Genomic DNA, 24,992 nt, shown 5'->3' on the forward strand with positions numbered 1-24,992 from the left:
CAGATACTATGGAGCGATCAACTATTCTGTAGGTGGCATGAGTTGTGCTCTCGCATAATGGTGGGAATTACTAGTCAGAGGATTCAACAAGATATTTAGTGATGTAGCAGATACTATGGAGCGATCAACTATTCTGTAGGTGGCATGAGGTGTGCTCTCGCTTAATGGTGGGAATTACTAGTCAGAGGATTCAACAAGATATTTAGTGATGTAGCAGATACTATGGAGCGATCAACTATTCTGTAGGTGGCATGAGTTGTGCTCTCGCTTAATGGTGGGAATTACTAGTCAAAGGATTCAACAAGATATTTAGTGATGTAGCAGATACTATGGAGCGATCAACTATTCTGTAGGTGGCATGAGGTGTGCTCTCGCATAATGGTGGGAATTACTAGTCAGAGGATTCAACAAGATATTTAGTGATGTAGCAGATACTATGGAGCGATCAACTATTCTGTAGGTGGCATGAGTTGTGCTCTCGCATAATGGTGGGAATTACTAGTCAGAGGATTCAACAAGATATTTAGTGATGTAGCAGATACTATGGAGCGATCAACTATTCTGTAGGTGGCATGAGTTGTGCTCTCGCATAATGGTGGGAATTACTAGTCAGAGGATTCAACAAGGTATTTAGTGATGTAGCAGATACTATGGAGCGATCAACTATTCTGTAGGTGGCATGAGGTGTGCTCTCGCATAACGGTGGGAATTACTAGTCAGAGGATTAAACAAGATATTCAGTATACAATATCTTATTGTGTAAAAACTGCTTCAATGCTATTAGTCTCAACATCATCACTGCATTACATCTTAATAAGAATTAACATATTCGCTAATATCTAATTGTCCAATAAATATATTCGCTGTGACCAAAAATTTGTGATTATTATTAATAATTTTACTGATGATTGGTTTTTTTTTTTGCTTAGTTCACAATTTATTTCAAAATAACAATTATTTTTCTATGAAGGGGTTAATTTTGACAGTAGTTATCAGGTATTTAGTATATCGATCATACGTTACTCTGCGTGTTGTACTCTGGTAATTGTTAGCGGACTTCTTTCGCGCCATTTAGGCTGATAATCTGTTTAGAGGGGCAAAAACCATATAATCGACTTTTATTTGTAATGTTACAATTATTGATATAAAAAAATAAAAATTTATCTTGATAACAGTTTAATTTTAAACAATTATTTTTACCTAACACGTTTGTTATCAAAAGTTATGGTAACAGTAAGTGGTATTGGTTTACAATGACCTGGAGATTATATATAACACTACATACGTTAATTCTCGTAGTAAACTCAAAAATAAAACTCTAGACCTACAAAGTTTGGTTGACTGTTAAAAATTGATGAAAATATTTTAAAACTTCTTAGTGTTTGATTTTGTGGGGTATCCTTCAGTTTACTGTTGTATAGTAGTATGTTTTTTCATGGTTGATTTGTCATCTTATATGAAACACTATAATGATTTTATACTATTCTTGAAATAATAAGTGGGGGAAATAAGTAATTAAAATTAAATCATTTTATTACCAGAAAGTATTCACACATGTACATGATAACGTCCAAAGTGCTTTAAAAATGTAAGCATAAAGTTAGTGAACACAAAATTATACTGGTTTAGTCATATCACAAAGGAAACGTTATTGAAACTATAAAAACATTAAGATGCTAAGAATATTTTTATTCCAATTTTATAGGTCATATTTATTGGTCAGAGGGATGTGTAGTTTAACATTTGTATTACCACAGAGGCGTTGTAATATACTTCAAGTTGTAAGTAGGCTGAAATAAGTAATTTATTCATTTAAGGAGTTTATTGTTTTAACCATAATATAATTGGATGTTTGCAGACATAAATAAACATTTCAAAACAAAATCGGTATATTGAAGTATAAAATTAAACACAAACAGCTGATATTACAACAGTCAAATCAAATCAAATCAAAACATCCTTTATTCTATATAACATATTACAATGCATTGGTTTGCGTCAACTTAGTACAATCATGTGTAGCGAACAATTTACATAGGAACAAAATACATAGGAAGGACTAAATAAATTACGTATTGCTATTAATGTAGTCATCTACAGAATAGAAACAGTGTTCAATAAGATAAGCTTTAAGCATTCTTTTAAAACAAAATAAATCCTTTTCAGCTCTAAGAGCATCAGGAAGAGCGTTAAAAAGGGATGTGGCATTGTAAAAGGTGTGATGTTTAAAAAAAGTAGTGGAATGGTAAGGAATATTCAGTTTATGTTTTTGTCGAAGACTGTATCCCGACTGAGGAACAAGGGACCGGAAAACACCATGGTTCTGCTGTAAGAAAATCAAGGTCTGAAAAACATAAATGCTTGGGAAGGTAAGCAATTTAAGTTCCTTAAAAACAGGCCTGCAAGTCTCCATTCGACGGATGCCAGCTACTATTCTCACTGCCTTCTTCTCCAAGACAAAAAGCCGTTTTGTACGACAACTTTCCGATCCCCAGATTGTCACCGCATACGAAAGATAAGGGAAAATTAGAGCGTAGTAGGTTGTTAAGTGGATCGCAGCGTTTGTAAAAGGTGCCAGTCTACGAAGCACAAAGATTCCAGAACAAAGCTTACGTGCTACATAATCGATGTGGGATGAAAAATTCAGGTTTCTGTCTATAGACAATCCCAAAAACCTAACATGCTATTCAGAAAGGATTTCCATATCATCGACCCAAACGCTGAGATTATTAATGCTATTAGATGAGATGGCGAATTCAACAATTGCGGTTTTAGCAGCATTTACCACTAGACCATTTTCCCTAAACCATTGAACAATCTTATTAGACTCCACAAAAGTGCTAACCTCCATGGCCTCACGACATTGGTTTTCCATTACGATGGACGTGTCGTCTGCAAACAAACACAACTGGGCCTCCGCATTACAACTCCTGAGGTCGTTTACATATATAATAAACAGAAGAGAGCCGAGTATGGAGCCCTGTGGCACCCCCGCCTTAACGCTCAGCGCATCCGAGTAGCATCGCCTCACAGTGCCTGCAGCATCGATGAAGGACACTTCTACGGCCTGTCGACGATCCCTCAAATAAGATGAAAGCCATTGGTTCGCCACTCCTCGAACTCCAATGCCTTCGAGCTTTTCCAACATGATGTCATGGGAAACCACATCGAAAGCCTTCCGAAGATCGAAAAAGACACCGGAAGCAGACCTACCTCTATCCAAGGCATTTACTATTTTGTTGATGAGCGTAAACATTGCATTGACAGTTGACCGTCCTTTAACAAACCCAAACTGATTCTCAAACAAAATACTGTTGTGATTAATAAAAGACCATAATCTATTTAAGACTGCCCTTTCAAATATCTTTGAAAACGTTGATGTGATAGATATTGGTCTAAAATTATCGAGTTCATCCACTCTTCCTTTTTTAAGCAAGGGCTTCACAACAGAAAGCTTCAACAAATCTGGGAAAACTCCACCTTCGAATGAACAGTTAATAAGGTGAACGAGTGGGTCAACAAAACATTCACTACATGACATAAGCAATTTAGATGATATCCTGTCGCAGCCAGAAGACGTCTTTGGCTTCAAAGACCTGATGATATCTGTTATCTCTCTCCTAGTAACTGGTGATAAGAAAAATGAAGATGTACACAATCCAGGCTGCACATAAGAATGAGGAATACTGGATGAGGTTGATGCACTATTAGACACATCAATAAAGAATTTGTTAAACATGTTTGAGACCAGTTTTGGATCACTGATATCAACTCCCTTGTCATCTTTGACGGTGCGGGGGACATTACATGGAGACTGATTCTTCCCTCTACTTTCATTAACGATCTCCCACATAGTTTTGACTTTATTAGAAGATTTTTGTGATAAAAATCCAAACTAAGTGAACATGTGTGTGCAATCTCAGGATATTTGTCAACTATGTAGACACTTACTAATAATAATAGTATAGTCAGTGAAATAATTTAGTCAGAACAGCTCTGACATTTTAGTGGGAATTTCATGATGTCTTAAGATTTTATAATGGATAATAAAGGGTTAACTTTCATCATAGCTTGAAATTCCATATGAATTTCTATAAAAGATTTTATTAAATAATACTAACTGTAGTTAATTGTTTTTAGGACGGGTCTTAAAAGTGGATGGAGCTTATGCAGCAGTAAAATTTCCAAACTCTTCACCTAAAGAAGTAAACAAAGACACTAAGGAATCGTCTGCTGATGAATCACTCAGCTTGCTTCAGGATTGTCGCCTTTTAAGAAAAGATGATTTACAGGTATGTCAGTTTACAGTAAGAATAATATTCTTTGTCCTTTCCTGTCTGCATTAATATTGGAACAAGCCTTATTAATCAGGACTCTCAGCAGCAGCATTATTGTTCTACAGCTTATTGTACATTTTATCGTGGATGGGGCTAGAAGAATAACTGTGCATAAATGTACTAGTCACAGTATTATAATCCTCTGGGTCTCAGGCAGCAATGTTGCTACTATTCAGAAGTGTAACTCACCTCTGACTTACATTTAAAGATTTCTTAGTTGAGAAGAAATTAATTTGATTCTTCAAACCATTTTTTTGCCCCATAATAATCCCAGATGTCTTAATTCAAATGGAACTTAAGGGAAATAAAAAAATTTTTGAAGTAACATGCTAGGGAGAAATAAAGAAATAATTTTTCTATGTTTAGAGCTGTTTGCTTTAGGAGGGAGAAGCAGACAATGGTGGTTAAATGGTTGTTGAAATTTTATTTGTTGATGGTTGAAAACTACTGAGGGTGGAATCTGGTTTGTAAGGATTTTAGACTTTACAAATATGTCATGTATCTGCTCATTCATGTATTAAAGTTTTAGGTTTTATGCTTATTTATTCAACACCATAAGGTTTGTGCTCTAACTGATAAGTAAAATTGTTGGAGTTTATGGTAGTGATAGGAAAATCATGAAATTTTGAATGTCAAATCTAATTCCGAAGTGATACCTGATTCTCAAAACATGAATCCTAATAGCTTTTTTAACCTAAGTATGATTTTATCGGTAATTAAATACGTGGCGGATCTTTGCAGATTCGAATGTCGTATCCTGGCAATCTATTCTCAAATCCAAATCTTGTTATAGATTTAGTGATTCTGGGATTCGGCTTTGACCCATCTCTAGTCTAAGGTGTAGTTTCCAGGTCTCTTGTATTCAAGTATCTTGAGTTCAAGTGGTAAAATTAAAAGCTGGTTGATAGAGGTTTTGCATTTTTTTGTATAAGTATTTGGTATATTATTACAAATAAAGTGTAAACTTAACCCTGGAACTGGCGGTCATATTTCTCTCAGTGGCGGAGTGTTTTTAGTACTTCGTACATTGCCTTATATTTATTTTATTATTACTTGTTTACTATAAAGTTCCTATGTCATATTGTATTTTTTTTATTTAGCATTGTTCAAGGAACATTTTTCACATAATATAATTAAAACAAAAAAAATATCCTTACTCTACCTCTTCATGAAAAACATTTTTTTTTACAAAAAAAAGGTTAGTTTAAAGTTATTGATTTGTAAAATTGTTGTTAGTGATTTGCAAAATCCAAAATATGAAAAAGAAGGAGCATTTAATTTGGAGTAAAAATAAAACAACATGTAGTTTATAAGGTATTTATTTTTAAATGTGGTAAATGATACAAAAATCATACACTGACATTCGAAAGTACTACTTACCAACAAAAGTAAGAACTTCAAAGCTCACGTGGAATCGTACAATCTTGTATCTATTAGTTCATACTAATTTTCTTTTTTATTATATATTTTTTAATTATGTTCTGATTGAATGTCTAAATCGGAATCCTCATCGTTGCTTATTTCATGTTCAACTAGTTTTCGAATGTCACTTGAACGATCGCGGAAATTACGATCCATTACATAAACACGCACAAAAAACTTACTATTATTGTGTCATATACAAAACCATCATTACAACGAACTCAAACAAACAATAAACCAGACAGAACACCATGTAGCTGATGAAATAACAATAGCCGAATGAACCAGCTGACTCATCGCTGCGCACGCAACTAGCGCGGTACGCGGGAGTATGTAAACAAACAGTTAAGAGATTATAAAACGTATGGACGCGTAACGAAACGATAAAATTATTTATTAGTGTATTATTTATATAAATTGAACCTTCCTCTTTTGATTGGTATCAATACCGATACTCTTTGATTGTGTTTTAAGTACGCAATATTGAGAAATAAAAGACATATTAAAACACCCGATATCGGGCGCTGCCATCTAGGATTCGACTAAAACGCATAATATCGGGCGTTTGCCAGTTCCAGGGTTAAACAAGGTACTAGGTTATGTGTCAGTCTGTTACAATTAATCGTCTCCAAATTACACCCATTAAAGTTATATGTGTTATATAGACTAGTTTATGCATTTATTTTCATATGACATTAATACGCTCAATCTGTTTTTGTGTAGGTCATCAAAACAAATACAACATCCAGAGCGCCAGACTGTTTTCAGAGAACGCCAAGAAGAATAAACATTGCAGAAAATGGTGGTCACATCCTAGCTATTGCTGTTGATGGTCAAGGTATGTAATAAGATTTTTGCCTTAGTTTTCTGTGTTTAAAGTCAAGTCAATAAACATTGCAGAAAATGGTGGTCACATCCTAGCTATTGCTGTTAATGGTCAAAGTATGCTATGAGATGTTTGATTTAGTTTTCAGGGTTTGAAAGTCAAGTCAATAAACAATTTAAGTAATAAACATAATGTTAGAATAATTCCATTTAAATATTGGCTAAGACCAATGCTAAACAATACATAGATAATTTATAGTTTTTATAAATGAACTATTGTTGTGAAGGATAATGTAAAAAATTCTTTAAATTAACAAACAAATGCAAATAACTCTTGTTTTAGGGATCCATGCGATTGTGAAAACAGTGTCAAAGTTGAGTTATGTGTTGTATAACGTGACCAACGGCAGAGTGGAACAAGACTCTCCATTTCCCTCCGATACCAGCTCCTTCCTTGGCTTGGAACCTCAGAACATATGTTTGACCAGCACAGGAGATGTAAGTTAAATGATCTTCTTTGTTTTGAAATAAAATAAGTAGAGATAACTGGATTCTTGATTCTGCTGGTGCATTGGGTAATAATAATGAGCAATTAAAATATTTACTTATTAAATTTGACTTTTATAGTAATGTGCAAACATTACAACAAATTTGTTTTTGACTCATTAGAGAAGAAGGTAAAGGTCAGTCATCATACCTTTGTGCAGCAATTAATAAGTGGATTTGTATATTAGCCCAGTAACCATTTATCACTGTACCATCCCATGATGGCCAACACGGTTCAAAAACACTGATCACGAGCCGGTACCGGGATGACGACATACGTTATTAAATATTTGTTTTAACAATAGTATGTGGGCTCTAATAATAAAGTTTATATATTAAAATTAAACTAAAGAACATGTACTATACATAAATATGTATTAACCTCATAAAAATGTGAGTGTGATCAGTGTTTTGACACTGTGCCAGCCGTCACAAGACTGTACTGTAACGACAATATACATTATTAAATATTTTATTTGTTTAAACATTAGTATAGGCTCAAATAATAAAGTGTATGTATTAAAGCTAAACAAAATAACATGTAATATACATATAAATATGTGTTAACCCCAGAAAAAGAATATGAATCAAGGTATAGTACTATACCCTTGCGTGTTTGCTAGGATTTGTGTAAGGAGAATACAAATGTCGCATTTTACAAAAATCTACATAAAACTGAAAAAATTAAGATAAATCAATTAAATAACATTTTCCACTTAAAGAATTAAATTTCCTATAAAATTACACCAAATATCGTAGATTATAAATGTGTTTTGTACTAAAAACAGTTTCTTGCTTTCAAAATTTACAAAAAAAATAAATAAAAAACATTATTCCCAAAATTAAAACAAATTTTATATGCTTTACTGCTTATAAATTACAGTATATTATAACCTATTTTATTAGCTAAAAACAATGGCTCAGTCAACCAAATAGCAATAGGATTGAATGTTGTGTGAGAGTTTTGCTAAGCCCTTGCATTTTTTGCATATTTAATTGGATTTGTACAAGGAGATTGGCGTGAGTGGCTAATGGGTTAAACCCTATGAGCGTCGACCATCAATTTTTTATCGGTTCTAGAGTACAATAGACCATAAAACTATCTGTATTCACCGGTTAAATTCTATACTATAACTGGTAACAGACTTTTATACTATGTACAAAATAAAATTCTGTGATATATTCTTTAGTTTTGTTTATCTAAAATTAGTTTTTAATTTGAAGTATTTTCCTACCTGTATCTTGTGTTTATGGATTTCCAACATATGATCAGCTGTATCAATACTTAAACGATATTATCAATAACAGAGGTAGTGCTAACCTGCAGGCCAAGCTGTAGACAATATTAGAAATGGATGTTAAGTTTAGATGTAAGCCTCTCTGAGATTCATCATGTGGTGGTGTGAAACAATTTGAGAAGAGGATACCTCCAATTGGTATCTGTGGGTCTGATGATGTTTTCTTTGGAAACAAAAGGCCTTGCACAAATAAATATTTTATTATCGGCATGTTTGTTTTTCAATTAAGTACAGGATTCTAATAAGAACAAAGCTTCTACAATGTAAAAGAGTGTGTATTTTTAAATTTCTGATCGATTTTAATTTGCTACAAAACAAATATGGTAATAGATAACAAAATAATTTATTTGCCAAAATGTTAAGTAAAAATAACAACATAAGACATTAATTGTCTAGTTGAGAATTATACTAATTATATCATGAGTTTATCTTAGAACAATCATTAAAAGTCTATTTTTTTTAATAGAAAATACTCATCAATATTATATAAAGGGTTTTTTAACAGCCATTCATAAAATTTATTTTTATAAATTTTAAGAGGGTATTTTTCTATCTGATGTTTTAATTTGTTACGCACCTTTAAGCTAATTACAACATGACTATTCAAAGATTTGCTAAGTCAACAATATTCAATTAAAATGTTATTTCTGTTTCTTGTGTTATAATTATGTGTTTGTGTATGGTTTATGAAGTCCTTATTATTTAAAATGTAAACAAATAATTGAAACAAATATAAATCAACTATTGTAAGAATTCCTTGGTTAACCCTTTTGATCCCAGCGTCCGATTTTACGGACGTTTAGTAAGATCGTGTTCGATCCCAACGTCCGAATTTTCGGACGTTTTAAAAAATCACGTTCGATCCCAACGTCCGATTTTCCGGACGTTCACAAAAATGTTTTTTTTAATACAATATAATCAGTTGAATACTTTTTATGTTATATTAAACCATTTGTAATGAACACCTTTACAAAGTTATAGTATGTAAAGGAACTTTTAGTTCAATTTGGCAACGATGTTTTCGTTCAAACTAGAAGGCTGCTGTCTGCTCTCATCGTCGTCAGTCGTGAGTGTATCGTCTGTTTGTTATGAGCTGTAGTTAACCTTATTGTTTGGAAGTTTATTGGTTACATTATTTACAATGAGTTTATGATTCTTTGTAGTTATTTACAATGAAACGGGCAAATTCACCTCTTAGTGACAATACGATTAGTCGAGTGATAAATGAAGAAGAAAACTTTTCTAGTGATGAGAGTTTCTTGAATAATTTTGGCAGTGAAGTTGACAGTAGTTTCTCTGAAGTGGATGACACGGATAATGATCCCACATATGATCCAGATCAACCAGGACCATCATCAAACATTCTTCCAATTGTAAGTAGGCCTAGGATTTTATCGGAAAGTGAATCTGAGAGTAGTATTGATGGTGAAAATGTAAGGAGTAGGCTTACTACTATACATCAGCAACCTAGACAACCTTCTAGGCCTAGGCCTAGACATACTAATGGTAATTCAACTGATGATTCCAGTGGAGAAAATAATGAAGGATGGATTGATGTTACTGCAGAAAATGATCCAGGTTATAGTCATTCATTTTCATTTTTATAATTGCCCGGCTTGAAACATTGTCCTCCCATGAATACACCATCAATTGCTTACTTTAGGCTGTTTTTCACAGTTACATTGATGGAAATGTTTGTAAAATATACAAATATGTACGCTGAAGAAGTTGTCAGAAAGTACAATTCTAATTTGGGACCGAATAATAGTTTGAGAACATGGGTCAAAGTTACAACTGCAGAAATTCAGGCTTTTATTTGTATCCTAATAAATATGGGTCTAAATCACAAACCTACCTATGCAAGTTACTGGTGGAAATCTAACAGTCAGAATTGTAGTTGGTTCGGGAGAATGATGAGTAGGAATAGATTTCAAGAAATTTTGGCATATTTCCATATGGTTGATACACGGAACCTTCCTAAACCTAAGGAGCCAAATTATGACCCTTGTGCCCGTGTGCAACCCCTAATAGATCATATGAATAGGATATCTAAGCACCATTATAGTCCCAATATGTGCCTTTCTATTGATGAAAGTATTATACCGACTAAATGCCAAAACCCCTTGATGCAGTATCTCCCTAAAAAGCACCATAGATTTGGAATCAAGTTGTGGGTACTGTGTGATGCAGTAACCCACTACTGTGTGCATTTTTTTGTCTATAAAGGAGCAAAAAATACCGATAGACAACATGTAAGGGAAACAGGCCTGGCCTACAATGTAGTTATGAAACTTCTTGATGTAGCTGGATATTTATACAAAGGTTTTCATATATTTGTTGATAATTTTTTTACTTCTGTTAGATTGGCCAAAGCTTTGTACACTAAGTGTACCCATTTGACTGGAACAATTAGAATGAACAGGAAGGGTGTGCCTCAAGTAATAAAAACAAATTACACAATTGGGGAAAGAAAATACAAAAGGAAAAATTCAATGCTGTTACTTGGTTTTAGACAAAGGAAAACACAAAAAAAACCTGTAATGTTGTTATCAACTGTGTATAAAGCTGGAGAACAACAAAAATCAAAAAAACGAGGAAATAAAATATACATTACTACTAAACCTAAAATAATAAGAGAGTACAATAACTTTATGGGCGGTGTGGATGGCCATGACCAAATGTTACACCAATACATGGATGATCGCAGGTCGGCCAAATTTAGGAAAAAATTAACTTTCAATTTGTTATCCAGGATGATTTTGAATTCATATATTTTGTATAAACAAAATACCACCAATCCTATGACTAGACTAAAATTTTTAGTGACTCTAGTTGACAGTTTATCTGCTGAATGGTTTGATTTCAAAGAACAGAGACACCCGATTCCAGACACCGATGTCAGTAATGATGAAAATCAAGGTGGAGGCGATGCTGGAATACTACCCCGTTTTTTTGAAAAACTTCCTAATAAAAAGGAAAGAAATTGCTGTGTTTGCAGTGCAGCCAGCACCAGACTGGGTGGCAAGAGGAAGAAATAGAGCTACATTTGTAAAAAATGTAAAAAAGGACTACACACAAAGTGTTTTCCACTGCACAAGTGTTAGTGAACACACCAGAAAAACATTTTTTGTAACAATAAGATCATCATAAAAGCAATTGATGAAAGCTAAAATATAACTATTCATGTTCTTTTGTTATAATTTGTAACTTAGCAATACTTAATTTTATCTGTACATACATTTTTCATGTGTTTTTCGTAATGTTGTGCCTGTGGAACTAAATGTGCATTATTTAGTTGTAAACCTGTATCTCAGTTATTTGTGAATATAACTAAGTCAAAATTTAGAATACAACTCATGTTTATATGTACAAGGACATAATGCTTTCATTTTTGAGCAGAAATTTCATTTTATGCCTTCTATATCAAATGGAAACAGAAAATTTTGAAAAAACATTTTTTGGTAAGTATCATTTTTTTTTTCAAAAAATTGTGTGTGCATTTTTATTATAATTCTAGGTGGGCTTATGTTGTAGTAAAGTCTTAGAGAAGTATATTAAAAAAAGAATCAATAAAATCCATTGATTAATAAAAAGTTTGTGTAACTTTTGCCGAAGCACTACATTTTCAATAAATCTTGGCCGGGACTGGGGCAGATACCCGAGCGCCAGACGCCGGGACGTGGGCAGACGCCCATGCGAAAACTCCCGGGATCAAAAGGGTTAATAAAAACAGGTTTACAATGATCGAGATATTCAGCTTTACCACCAATTCCAACAGCTTTCTTTTGAAACACCGGTATTTCCTGAACTCTGGCACTATTTCCCCACAGTATTAATCCATATCTCAAAATTGACTGAAAGTAGCCAAAATATGCAGCTCGAACATAAGTTTCACTTATGCAGCAAGATAGACGTCTCAATAAAAACACAATTCTAGATAATTTAGTAGACAGAAAATCAATGTGAGGTCCCCATGAATGATTATTATCAATATTAATTCCTAAAATTTTGATTACACTACTTGATTCAAGATTAAAACTATTTTCAGGAATTGATTTTAAAGTAAACAAAATGTTTTGAGTTTTAGTTTAATTCATTAAAAAACCATTTTCTTTAAACCATGTTGATGCCTTGTTTATTGTGGTGTCGGTTAATTTCTTTAGTTCGTTCAGGTTATTACTACTATTGAAAAAAGTTGTGTCATCAGCGTAGAGAAGCGTATTATCATCAACAGCCAATGTTATGTCATTAATTTATATATAGGATAAAAAGTAAGGGTCCAAGTATTGATCCCTGAGGGGGACACCGTATTCTATTTTGACTTCCTGTGACCAATTTCCTTTGATATATACTTTTTGTGTTTTATTGATGAGGTACGATTTTATAAAATCAAGGGCACATCCATGAATTCCATAATGCTTTAATTTGGCTAAAAGAGTACTGTGTTCTATACAATCAAAGGTCTTACTCAGGTCACATAAAGTGGCCTGAGCAAAGGCCTTATTTTCAAAAGTTGACAGTATATTTCGTATTAGCTTGTCAATAGCATCAATAGTGGATTTACCTCTTCTGAAACCAAATTGTGATGGACTTAAAATTTTATTTTCTTCTAAATAGTCACTTATTTGGTCATAGACAAGTAGTTCTATTAATTTAGACAAGAGTGGGATGACTGAGATTGGGTGGTAGCTACTTGGATCATTAGAGAGACTTTTTTTAAAGACTGGACAAATTCTGGACACTAGAAAAATACCCTGAATCATACACATATTGAAGCAAAGTGTTAGTGGCTCAAGAAAAGTACAAATCAATCTCTTTAATAGATTATTAGATATATTGTAGATGTCATTAATATCTGAATTGTTTAGTCTTTTAGCTGCATCAATTGTGTCAGATGGCTTGATTCATTTAAATAATTTTATTGATTGATTGATTTAAATCATTTACTATGGAAATGAATAGTAAAATTTAAAGTTATACCATATCTAACAAATATTGAGGTTTAACAGCAAAACAGTGTTGCAACAGATGAAATCCAAAAATTTGAATAAAAAAATATGAATCATTCATAATAGAATTCACACAAAAACAACAATCTATTATAGTAATGGTAGAATTCAAAATGTTTGTCTCAAATCAAATATTGAATCTTAAAATATTGATCCTTGAATTTTAATAGTTCGTTTTGGCCTAAGATTGATCTAATAAAATAAAGTTATCAAACCAATTTCTGCCATTCTCTGTTGTAGGTTCAACATTTGATTCTTAAACCTCCATTCAGAATTGGGTTTAAGATTCAGCTTTGACACAACACTAGTCTGTTGTATAATGCAGCCAAATACAAAGTTAATTATAATACAAAAACATATTCTTATGGTAAAAACCCTCAGGATTACAGATGTTTGCCATCTTTATATATTACAAGAATAGAACACTATTTTTAAATATATTAAAAATATTTAAGCAAGAACCATAGGTTGTGAATAATAACAAACCTTGGCATCTAAATACAAGCACACTACACAGCATGTTCTATACACTATAACTGTATGTACGTTATTGAATTGAATTGAAAATCCTGAGCTTTTGTTTTTGATCTCAGTAGTTAGTGTATATTATTGTTGGTGTTGTAGAGTAATGACAGCGTACTGTTGCTACGAGACGGCAACTCGACGCTGTGTCCTCTAGCCAAGGACAGTGTGGATAGTATCCGAGACGCTCAGTGGTTGGACTTACCCCCAGTCCGTTGTATCGGTACCGGTGTTCATACGCTCACCAGCGTCACCGCTCCAGCTCTCAAGAACCAGGTGGCACTCATCGTACTGGCTCTCAATAATCAGCTACTCATGTCGAGAGTGCTGCGCTGTGACATTGATGGAGTTCGGCAGATACTGCAGTCACTTGAACAAGAACCCAGTAAGTAAAGCTATATACAAAATACAAAGTATTTACTAGAATACAGAAGAGTGTATGTACTCTATTAGCTTTTAATACCTTCACTGTGACACTGGTCATGTACCATCTTTTGGACAGCCGAGATAGTAGCAGTATTTGGCCACCGCAGTAAATGTGTTTAGCTATTTGCTTTGAATATTCTGTTAAAAAATTGAGTGATGTGTGTAAATATTTAATAAAATACTTATAACTTATTGAAAATAATCACTTTTGTTAAGATAGTAAAAAAATGTATTAAGTATTTTTTATGATTGCACAACAAATTATGTTAATATCTCTTTTTTTAAATAATAGGATTAAAAATAGTTGACAATATTTTAATAAAAACCTAGAAATGTGAGGTTTGTGTTGGTTTTATTAAAGAGTTTCCTAATAAACCTTTTATTCACCTTTTATAACTAATCTTTGGGATTGAACAGAGAACAGTGAGACTCTCCAAGCTGTGCTTGCGGAGCGCTGTGATGGCAACAGAAACATCCTACATGCCTGTGTCTCCATGTGCACACCGACTTCTAACAAGGAAGCTGAAACTGGTAAGTGAACTGTAACAACCCAAGCCAGTTTATTTTCAGTTCTATGGTTACAAAAAATGGCCATAGAACGATTATATGTCAGCGCGCGATTGCTCACATATCGATAGGATGACACATAAACAGCACACTCTGTCTTTACTTAAACTTCCTTTTCATTTGATTAAATATCACTTGCCTTTGTACTGTAAATCAATATTAACAAACACTATTAATAGGTTCAGAGTGGCTTTTTAGCAGTGGAATAGTGGTTTTAAAATTTAAATAACTCTTATAAGGTATAAAAAAATATTATTTTTGGCCATGACCTTAGCAGATACAGGATTAAGAAGCTACAGCGAAATGTAAATTGTTGTTAAAAATACTAACTTATCTAAGACAACACATTTCTGCATTCTTCCGGAAATTGTTATTACTCTGAGGAGGCAATATTAAAGACTCTATGTGAAGATAACCTGAGCTGTGCCATAAATTCCATCTATTGCATAGCGAAATATCTTGTCAGCAATCTGCAATGGGTTAGTCTAAGGCCGATTGATGCATATACATCACAAAGAGAACATTGGATGCAAAAAGTATTTTTTACATTATACTTGACCTCTCATATTGAAAATGAGTTAAACCGTCTGTACGTCAATTAGATAAATTATATGAGAAGATGTGAGCAGGGTATTGGATGATGGAATGACTTCAGAGGATGCTTAATTCAACTTGAACAACATAATAAAATTATATATAAAACAGCAACCTTTTCAAAAACCACTTGTAATGTATAGGAGCAACCAAAAAAAGCCATTGATGACAGGCATTAGTAAACATGGTAAAAATCCTGATAAGCTTTTCAAACAGCTTAAGAAGAGATAAGACAATAAATATTTTCAAATTGAATAGAAACTGGTGGGAAATAAAATAAATAAAGATATTATTCAAGCAAATATTTATTTTTATTCAACAAATTCTGAAAAAGAGAAGGAATAATAAAAGTCTTAGGACGAAATTAATAAGATCCTGGGAGAGAATAAAAAGATAAATATAGACAGTTGGGTTAGTTACACCATTTACAACTCAAGAATGGTTTTACCAGTTATAATGATCTCTGATTTGTTGGAATCGCCTCCGCCCCAAATAACAGAACAACTTCTAAAATACTATAAGAGCTCTGGAAAAAATTAGGTAAATAGAAAAGAGAAAATTATTTTGTATAATAGCGTAGATTGAAAGAGAAATGTAATGAACTGTTCTGTATAAACATTTCTTTATAACAGCACAACCAAATGTTTCAATTAATTTGAGTATTATTTTCAATTTGTTTGTATGTACAGCATTGAAAAATCATTGAGTAAGTTTGATAGAAACAATGTTTCTTATTTCTACCTTTTCTGCAATCACTATTGAGCACAGAGTAATCAAATATCCAGATAAGAAAGTTAAATGTTTCACTCAATATATACTTAAGCAAATATTAAGTATGCAGTGCTTGGTCAGTACTGTGATAAAGATATCAAGGACAAAGTTACTATCTAACATTTACTATAAATTTAAAGACTTGTAAAACCTATCTTAGTTGTCTTTTGATAGGCTTCTCAGATGTATGTATATATATATTTCCTTGATAGGAGAAACAAGGCAAAATCAACTATGTCACAAAATATACTAAGACCGAATTTAATAACAATGAGCATAAATTTACACTTTTTGAAATAATTTCTTGATTGTGGCAACGAACTCAACATTTGTGTCGGAAATATAATTCACTTGAGCTAGAAGTGCTCATACACGTGCAAAGCCTAGGAAAGTGTGTGTGAAGCCGCGGGTAACTACTAGTAAATAGATATATGGTTAACAAATTAGCCACATTAGATAACAAAAAATATGTGGTGTTATGTTTACAAAAGAAGTGGACAATTTAATACATTATTGTAGTATACAAGTTCAGAAACCTTTAACAACAATTAACCCTGTTAAATAATGAAATTTGTATATACCACACTAAATTGCAAAACACTGAAAGTATACTGGTAGAAATGAAGAAAAAAGTCCTGGAAGCGATGGAATCAGAATGGTAAATTATAGAGTTTGGCTGCTGATTTATACATGATGATAACATCAGGTAAAATCAATAAATCCATATCAGAAGGTCAAGTTCTTAATAAGCTAAATATTTCTTTAGTTAAACCTGTAAACAAGGCTGGATGTATTCTTTATACTAGAACTATTGTCCTATATCTATTTTGTCTGCTGTAGAGAAAATCTTGGATCGTTTTATTGCAAATAATTGAAATAAATATTTCACATGTAACAATATAATTAATGATTGCCAGAATGGATTTCCAAGGAACAAAAGGACAGAAACTTTGCTGTAAGATTGTTCCAATTATGTCAATAAAGAGATTAATAATGGAAATCAAATAACAGTTACCTCCTTTGAGTTCTGAGAAAAAACATATATACTACAATTAAGAGAATAGTTGAGTCTTTGAGAACAGTGGGGAAATTGCTAAATAACTATTTAAAAAATAGGAAACATAATGTAGAAGAAATCTACATTTTGCCATTCATTTTTGGTGTTAAAAAAAAACAAAAAAACAAATGGATCATTATGTAGGCTACGAATAGAGCAATAATTTGATTCTTTTTCAGCTGAGAACAATGTGAACAGTAATACTTCTGGACTGGAGTCAATAAATGTAATCACCAATGCTCTGGCTCCACGTAACGTTAGTCTGCGGGAAATGATGAGACGAGCTACTGCTGCCGTTCGCACATCAGGTTTGTTGTCCTCACTGAACTTTTGTGTTCTAACAAGAATGACATGTGAATTTTGCCACTGTTTTTCTGTGTTTTGTTACCATGTTTTTTTATTTTTTAATTGTAGCAGTTTTATGTATCTGAGTACTTTTTGACTAATTTTTAATATTTTCTCAAATTTGGAAGTGAGACAATGATACTATACAATATTTTATCCTACACAAAATGTGCGTTTTTACCTTATAATATTTTTTTATAATAGTGGTGACACAATCATTCTAAGGTTCATTATTAGAAGTAGGATTTTATGTGACTTTAAAATAGTTTGATTCATGTGTCTTATTTGCTTTTTCTTATTAGATAGTTGTTTAAGATTTAATATCGATTAAAAATCTTATTCCATGTGCTCATGTTTATTTCGTAGTGACTAGAGATGGACCAATTTCAATTCTCAATTCTAGAATTGTTTAATTCTTATTGGAATAGAAGAATTGAGGATTCTTTACTCATTAACTCTCGTTACTCAGTTGTTATATTTGACTCAATACTTCTAATTTGCAAAAAAGTATTCGTTTATAAAATAAAAAATTTGTTTGTATGTGGTTTTTGCTTCCAATATTTTATAGGGGTGTATGGATTATATGCAGAGAATTTCACAAACAATTTTGAAGAAAAATCACATACAGACCAGACAGACAGGTAGGAAACTAAGTACTGGAGACCAATGTTTATATTTTGAAATGTGTTTGTCTTGGTCTGAATAATAATGTGATATACCTTTGTCAAAAGGTTGCGAGACACCCTGTATTAAACATATTTTTATGAACTGAACCAAACTGGTTTAAACCTCTGTATAAAACCTTTTTTTATAAACCGAATCGAACTGGTCTAAACCTTTTAACACAGACATTTTCTTTTGCCACCTTTTTTGTAGACGGGAATTATTTTGGAAACCTTGAGTGAACTCAAGTTGTCCGGAAGGCAACTGAACTCAAGACATACTAAAGATGATTGCCAAACTATTCTATCTTATTCGACAAACTAAAAATCCATGATTTTAGAATTTGACAGCTTATTTACAACACCAATAACATCTGATGGTTCAATATCTTGCCAGTGAAAAAAATTAGGTAGAATAATACTATTGCCCAATAAGTCAGAAATAGAAGAATCTCCAGCAGGACGACTTTTGGTAATTTCTTTAACTGATTCCAAGAAATAATTATTGACAAGTTCAGGGTCCAATGCTACTACCTGAGACATACTATTGGAATTTTCTTGCTTATTTATCTGCCTTGCACCTGCCGTATCGATATAGTGTTCACAAGCTCGTGTTTTGGCACATGTTAAATGAGACCCATATGTCCTTCTAGAAGCCAATAAAGCATTATAGGCAAGTGAAGTTTGTTGAGGATTAATTTGCTTTAGATGCTTGTATACATTCAGTGAATTTATTTATCTCTTTCAATTTGTTTCCTGAAACTAAGACTATATGAAGAGACTCTACTTTTATTGTTGTTAGAAGTCCGCTGGGCTCGGACGACCAGTAGTACTGGCCGCAGCCATTTCTCCAGCAGGTCAGCATTATTTTCCAGTTCGGAAGGCTAGCACTGATGGCCGGTGTAAAATCTCTGGAACGCCCGTATGGTCAGCTGTACTGACCTCTCACAGATGTTTATTTTTAAAATACCTAATTTTTTATGTTGTCCGTTTTGTGCTGAAGCCCATCGAACAAGCATTTAACTACTTCTGTACTTGATTTCCCGTGTTTTTAACTAAAATAATACGTAATGTTGGTAATCCTGTTACAGCTGTGTCTTTGTAGTGGAGTGACAACAGTGAAGTATATTGTCTAGTATTGTACATAGAGAGATATTTTACTTGTCTTTTAATTCATTGCAATGTTTTATTTGGTTTTTAACAATCAAACAAAATAAGTCGTGATTTTTTAACATCTGATGAGTTGAGGGAATTGTTGCGTGAGGGCCATAATTCTGATAGTGACGATTCAGAACATTGATGATGTTGATTTAAATTCGGGAAAACAGTTGGACCAATTTCTTGTTAACTGTGAAGGGAGGGACGATGAAGTGGGAGATTTATATGAGAAACAAGGTCATGAGCAGAATAGTGATGAACTACTACAGGAGGAAGACTTGGACGTGGATGAAGCAGAAGTTGATGAGGAGAACAAAAGATTACTGGTGTGAGTGGAAAGCAGGTAACGCAAATTTCATTAAATTTGTATGGAAAAACATCCAGCAAATAAAATCCCCGTTTCTACTTTGGACTATTTTCACAGATGAGCTATTGTCTGAATTAGTTACGAAAACAAACCGGTATGCTCTAGAAATAATTCAAAAAATCCATGTGGTGATCTTAAAATGATGTGACTCTTGATGAAATTAAGGCCTTTATAGGTGTTATCATTAATTAACATGTCTATGAACAGAAAATCCGAACTGGATGACTTTTTTCCAATGACTGGGTTGATTATCAACCATTCTTTAAAGATATGTTTTCAAAAGAAAGATTTTTACAGATCTTTTGGAATCTGCATGTCAGCCCCCTTTCACTGGACTTAGGAACTCTGTTTCGTTCAGGAAAAGTATGAAACGTTGGTTTGTACCATGAGAGAAAGTTCAGAGACAACTATTTACCTGGGACAAAGTGAGTTGATGAAAGCACTCACTTTGTTTTACTGTGTTAAATGTAAAATCAGTTTTATAGTATACAATAAGGAAAAGCCTACCAAATGGGGGATCAAAGTGTTTGTGTTATCTGAGTCTAGGACAGAGCCCTATTTTGGCAATGCCACGACTGATCGGATGAATTGGCAAGATTTAGGCGTCATAAGTTACGTGATCTTGCACCTTGTGAATAAGTTTAAACAAGTCTTATAGAAGGTCTGCATGTGTTTACTAGCTTGTTTTATACAAATATGGATCTAGCTTGGGAACTGTGTGATATGAAAGTGCACTACTATAATGCTGTATGACAACTCTACTAAAACTGTTAAATGTGTGATAAAAAAAGGGAGTTGAAAAAGTGATAGAAACGTCAGTTATGTACAAATATAATGAGCCTATGGATGGTGTAGATATTTCTGATCAATACATTTCTTCATACTTGTTCACCAGAAAATCATTGAAATGGTGGCACAAAATCTTTTTTTGGCTTCTCGAGACTGCAATCGTCAACTCTGTCTTGTACAACATCAATCAAGGTGAGAGAAAAATTAGAAAGTCAAAATTTAGAATTATGTTGGTGATAGACCTGGTTGGAAATGTGAGAAATACAAAGAAAAGTGGTAGACCATCACATTTGAAAGAAAATGGAAAGTTGCACCTGCCCTATCCTTTGAAAGGAGGTAAAACAAAAGACTGAATTGTCTGCAGCAACATAAATGCTGGAGGAAACCGTAAGAGAAGCAAATATTTTTGAAAATCACCCAGAACTACACATTGGTATTTGTTTTGAAAAGTTTTACTATTGCAAAAAAATCAAGGATTATTTAGTAAAATAAACTAAAATTATAGAAACTTAATGTAAGTAATCTAATTTTTAAGACCTGTAATATAATTTTATGTAACTTTTATATTTTAACAAAATATTAATTAACAATATATGTTTGTTAACAATTAATTAACAATATACTTTTGTGATGTGTCTGAAGAAGATATCCTTGATATCGAAAGGCCTCACAAAATAATAAAAGTGTTAAACATTGGTTTTATGTTTTAATGTAAGTAAGTTAACAATATATGTAATTGTTTTTCATGTGCACAACAGTAACAAGTTAATTGTACTGCATCATAGTGTTGTTATTTTGAAAATAACCAGCTATCACCTACTGCACAGTGCAGTGAAAATTAATTCTGAGCTATTGGAGACGGGATGGCGGTTGAGCCGACTACGAAACTTAAGTAGCCAGTCCTGCTGGCCATCTGAGCTGTGAGCACTGCTGTCTCGGTAAATAATCCAAGCTGTCTGAAAGATGACTGTGGCCAGCTGTAGTGGCCATCCGAGCTCAAAGGGTTAAAATATTGCCTATGTAGGAATTAAGTAGGACTAATTCAATATGAAATACAAGGCATGGCTAGAAAATAACTGATTTAGCATTCACGGGTGAACTGGCCTCGATGAAAAATAAACTGTTATTCTATTTTTCATCGCCTTATTAAAAATAGTCTTAGTCCTAATGATGATTTGGTAAACCAAATGAAAAATCTTAAATACCAATATCGAACAGCTCTTAAGAATGCAAAATTAGCATCGAATGCTCAGTATATTGAAAATAGTAGCAACAAGTGCAAAGCTGCCTGGAATTTGATTAAACAGAATAACAATTCAACTCCCAGTCATTCCAAGTCTAATCTCTCACCAGATGATTTTAATAACTTTTTTATTGAATCTGTTAATGGTATTCAGAGAAAACTTGTTAAGACTCCCGTGACATTCGATGATCTTCTAAGTAGGAAACAAATAAGTAAAGCTAACTTTAATTGGAAACTACATTACCCCCCAAGATATTATAAAAGCAGCAAAGAGACTTAACAACTCCAACAGTAAAGACATTTATAACCTTTCTAACAGCGTTTTAAAAAAGATAATTCAGACAGTTTCCGTTCCTTTAGCATTCTGCATAAACAAATTATTGGAAGAAGGTGTATTTCCTTACCAGCTCAAAATATCTCGGATATGTCCAATATACAAAACAGGGCCAGTAAGTACACCACAAAGTTACCGCCCTGTATCAATACTACCAATAATATCCAAAATTGTTGAAATAATAGTATATGACCAGCTTAGTATGCATCTTGAAGTAAATAACTACCTTAATGTAACACAATTCGGTTTTAGAAGGGGGATGTCAACTGTAGATGCTATAGATAAATTAGTACAAGAAGCCTTTCAGGCATTTGAAAACAAGGCCTATGCTCAGGCCACACTCTGTGACCTGAGCAAGGCCTTTGATTGTGTCAATCATGACTACCTCTTAAATAAACTTAAGTTTTATGGTGTTGAAAACTCCCCCTTTAAGTTTTTTGAATCATACTTACAAAATAGAAGTCAAAAAGTTCTAATTGATGGTATTTGGTCCCAAGAACTAAAAGTCAACTTCGGTGTACCTCAGGGATCAGTCCTAGGACCTCTCCTCTTTTTAATATCAATAAATGACCTCCCTGATTTTATAAAAGCCAGAACTATATTATATGCTGACGACACAACTCTGGTGAATTCCACTGCAGACATTAATGCTTTGGAAGAATTAACTGAAAACGCTCTTCAGGGTGCCACCACATGGTTCAATGCCAATGGATTTCTTCTAAATCAAGATAAAACCCAAAAAATTATATTTAGTTTAAAAAATAATATCCCTGAGAATCCTGATTACCTTAATGCAGTCAAGTTTTTGGGAGTGTTTATTGATAACCATTTAACATGGAGCCAACACATTGACTCGATTAATCCAAGACTAAATAGAATCATTTATCTCCTGAGGAGTCTCACTAATAAAATCCCGGAATCGTATAACAGAACAGCATATTTTGCATATTTTCAGTCAATAATGCGTTATGGGCTCATACTCTGGGGAAATTGTAGCAGAATAGGAGAAATATTAATACTCCAAAAAAGAGCCTTAAGGGCTTTAACAAATTCACAAGAATATGAACATTGTCAACCCTTATTTATTAAAATGAAAATACAAACAGTAATTAATCTCTATATTTATGACTTAACCCTATATGCAATTAAAAATAAAAGTAGTTATAAATATAATTATGATATTCATAACTATAATACAAGGAATAAGGATAGAGCCCTCATAGCGTTTTCTAGACTGAGTAAATGCCAAAGTAGCCATACCATTATATCTATGAAAATTTACAATAAATTAAAGGTACTTATAGATAAATATCCAATCCTGCTATTTAAAAACAAGTTTTATAACTGGCTATTAGAACATCCCCTTTATAAACTAGATGACTTTTTTGTCATTGATCCGATAGACTTTTAGAACTTTGCACGAGGCCTGTTACAAATCACCATTTTTGTTAATCATGTTTTGCTGGTCTTTGCTTGAAGGATGTATACTTAGCTGATGCGGAGAGAGGCTGTTGTTGACGGGGTATTTGATGGGTACTGTTTTGTATTTATATTGGATAGTATCAGTTAAATGGAGGGTTATTATGTTAAAATCATTATGTTGATTTATGCAGGGAATTTTATGATTTGGATTTTCACAAGGTGTAATCTTACATTGTATTAGTTATGTAAATATTTTTAGGTTGTAGTTAACATATAATATTTGTAATTTGTAATCCTTTTTAATATTGTGTTTGATTGATTATAAAATACTGATTGACCATGTTTGAATATGTGATGGACTCATGACTAAGCTTACTTAGCAGCTAAATGACATTGTCAAAGATCTTTTGTGATTCTTATGGCAAATAAATATTATTATTATTATTACTCCCCCTCCTGTGCCCCTCTTCATGTTTTGTATGGTTTCCGTACTCATTCTGCCTGTAGCTAATCATTTTCTATAATCCTGTTCATGACTTACATAGCTTTTCCGTTCACTGCTTCAACAGTCTACTCGTTCCTTTCAAAGCTGACTTGACTTAAAGAAACAAGAAAGTCACAGGGGGTTGGGTGAGTTGCACTCTATACGAGTGTCAGGAGTTGATGCCATATTTATGACGTTTATATAATATGAATGTCGAGTTTAAAAGTTAGTATATAAAAGAAAGTGTGGAATCTGTCGATTACAATGTGGTAATATACTTTTTTTCTAATCAATAATAATGAAATTAGAGAGCATACTAATAGTGGTTAGTGCACAAATCCATGTCATGCAATTGTGCAAGGCAAACATTTAAGATGTAACTATTCAAATAAATGTTCACAATACCTTGTTCCTTGGTGTTACAGGAGAAGGAGAAGCAGCAGCCAATGTGCAACCGTATGCCACTGGTCCTCCACAAGAGGCTGAGATGGGTTGGCCACCTACAGAGCCAGTGTTTGATCTGGCATCGGGTGACGAGGACAGCCTCACATTCGGCAAGAATGCTCCCCCAACTAACCAACAACCAGCTTGCGTAGCTGACCCCACCGAGCGACGTAACAACTCCCTGGCTGCTCTCAAGCTGCTTTGTGACTCCCCAGCACTGGTACCCCACCTCAAGGAATTGCTCAGTGCTAGGTATAATTTTTCTCTTGAATTTGTATATCAAAACTAAATTTAAATCTTTGCAGTCGCATAAATGTTAATTTTAAAACATATTTTCTATATTGCCTTAGGTTTATTTAAAATTAAAATA

At 33.1% G+C, this 24,992-nt stretch overlaps 1 protein-coding gene across 6 annotated transcripts in view; it reads left to right on the top strand.

Moving 5' to 3' along the window:
* Nucleotides 1-24,992, top strand: part of LOC124359257 (E3 ubiquitin-protein ligase UBR5) — a 115,913-nt gene that overhangs the window by 36,811 nt on the left and 54,110 nt on the right. For all 6 annotated transcript variants that reach the window (XM_046811856.1, XM_046811858.1, XM_046811859.1 and 3 more), the window contains exons 11-17: nt 4,141-4,292; nt 6,483-6,597; nt 6,928-7,082; nt 14,062-14,344; nt 14,803-14,916; nt 17,554-17,682; nt 24,604-24,874. In XM_046811856.1, coding sequence (XP_046667812.1) covers nt 4,141-4,292; nt 6,483-6,597; nt 6,928-7,082; nt 14,062-14,344; nt 14,803-14,916; nt 17,554-17,682; nt 24,604-24,874 — 1,219 coding nt within the window. The remainder of the gene's footprint in view (nt 1-4,140; nt 4,293-6,482; nt 6,598-6,927; nt 7,083-14,061; nt 14,345-14,802; nt 14,917-17,553; nt 17,683-24,603; nt 24,875-24,992) is intronic.

The sequence above is a fragment of the Homalodisca vitripennis genome, chromosome 4 (genome assembly GCF_021130785.1).
Source record: "Homalodisca vitripennis isolate AUS2020 chromosome 4, UT_GWSS_2.1, whole genome shotgun sequence".
In the NCBI taxonomy this organism is placed as follows: Eukaryota; Metazoa; Arthropoda; class Insecta; order Hemiptera; family Cicadellidae; genus Homalodisca; species Homalodisca vitripennis.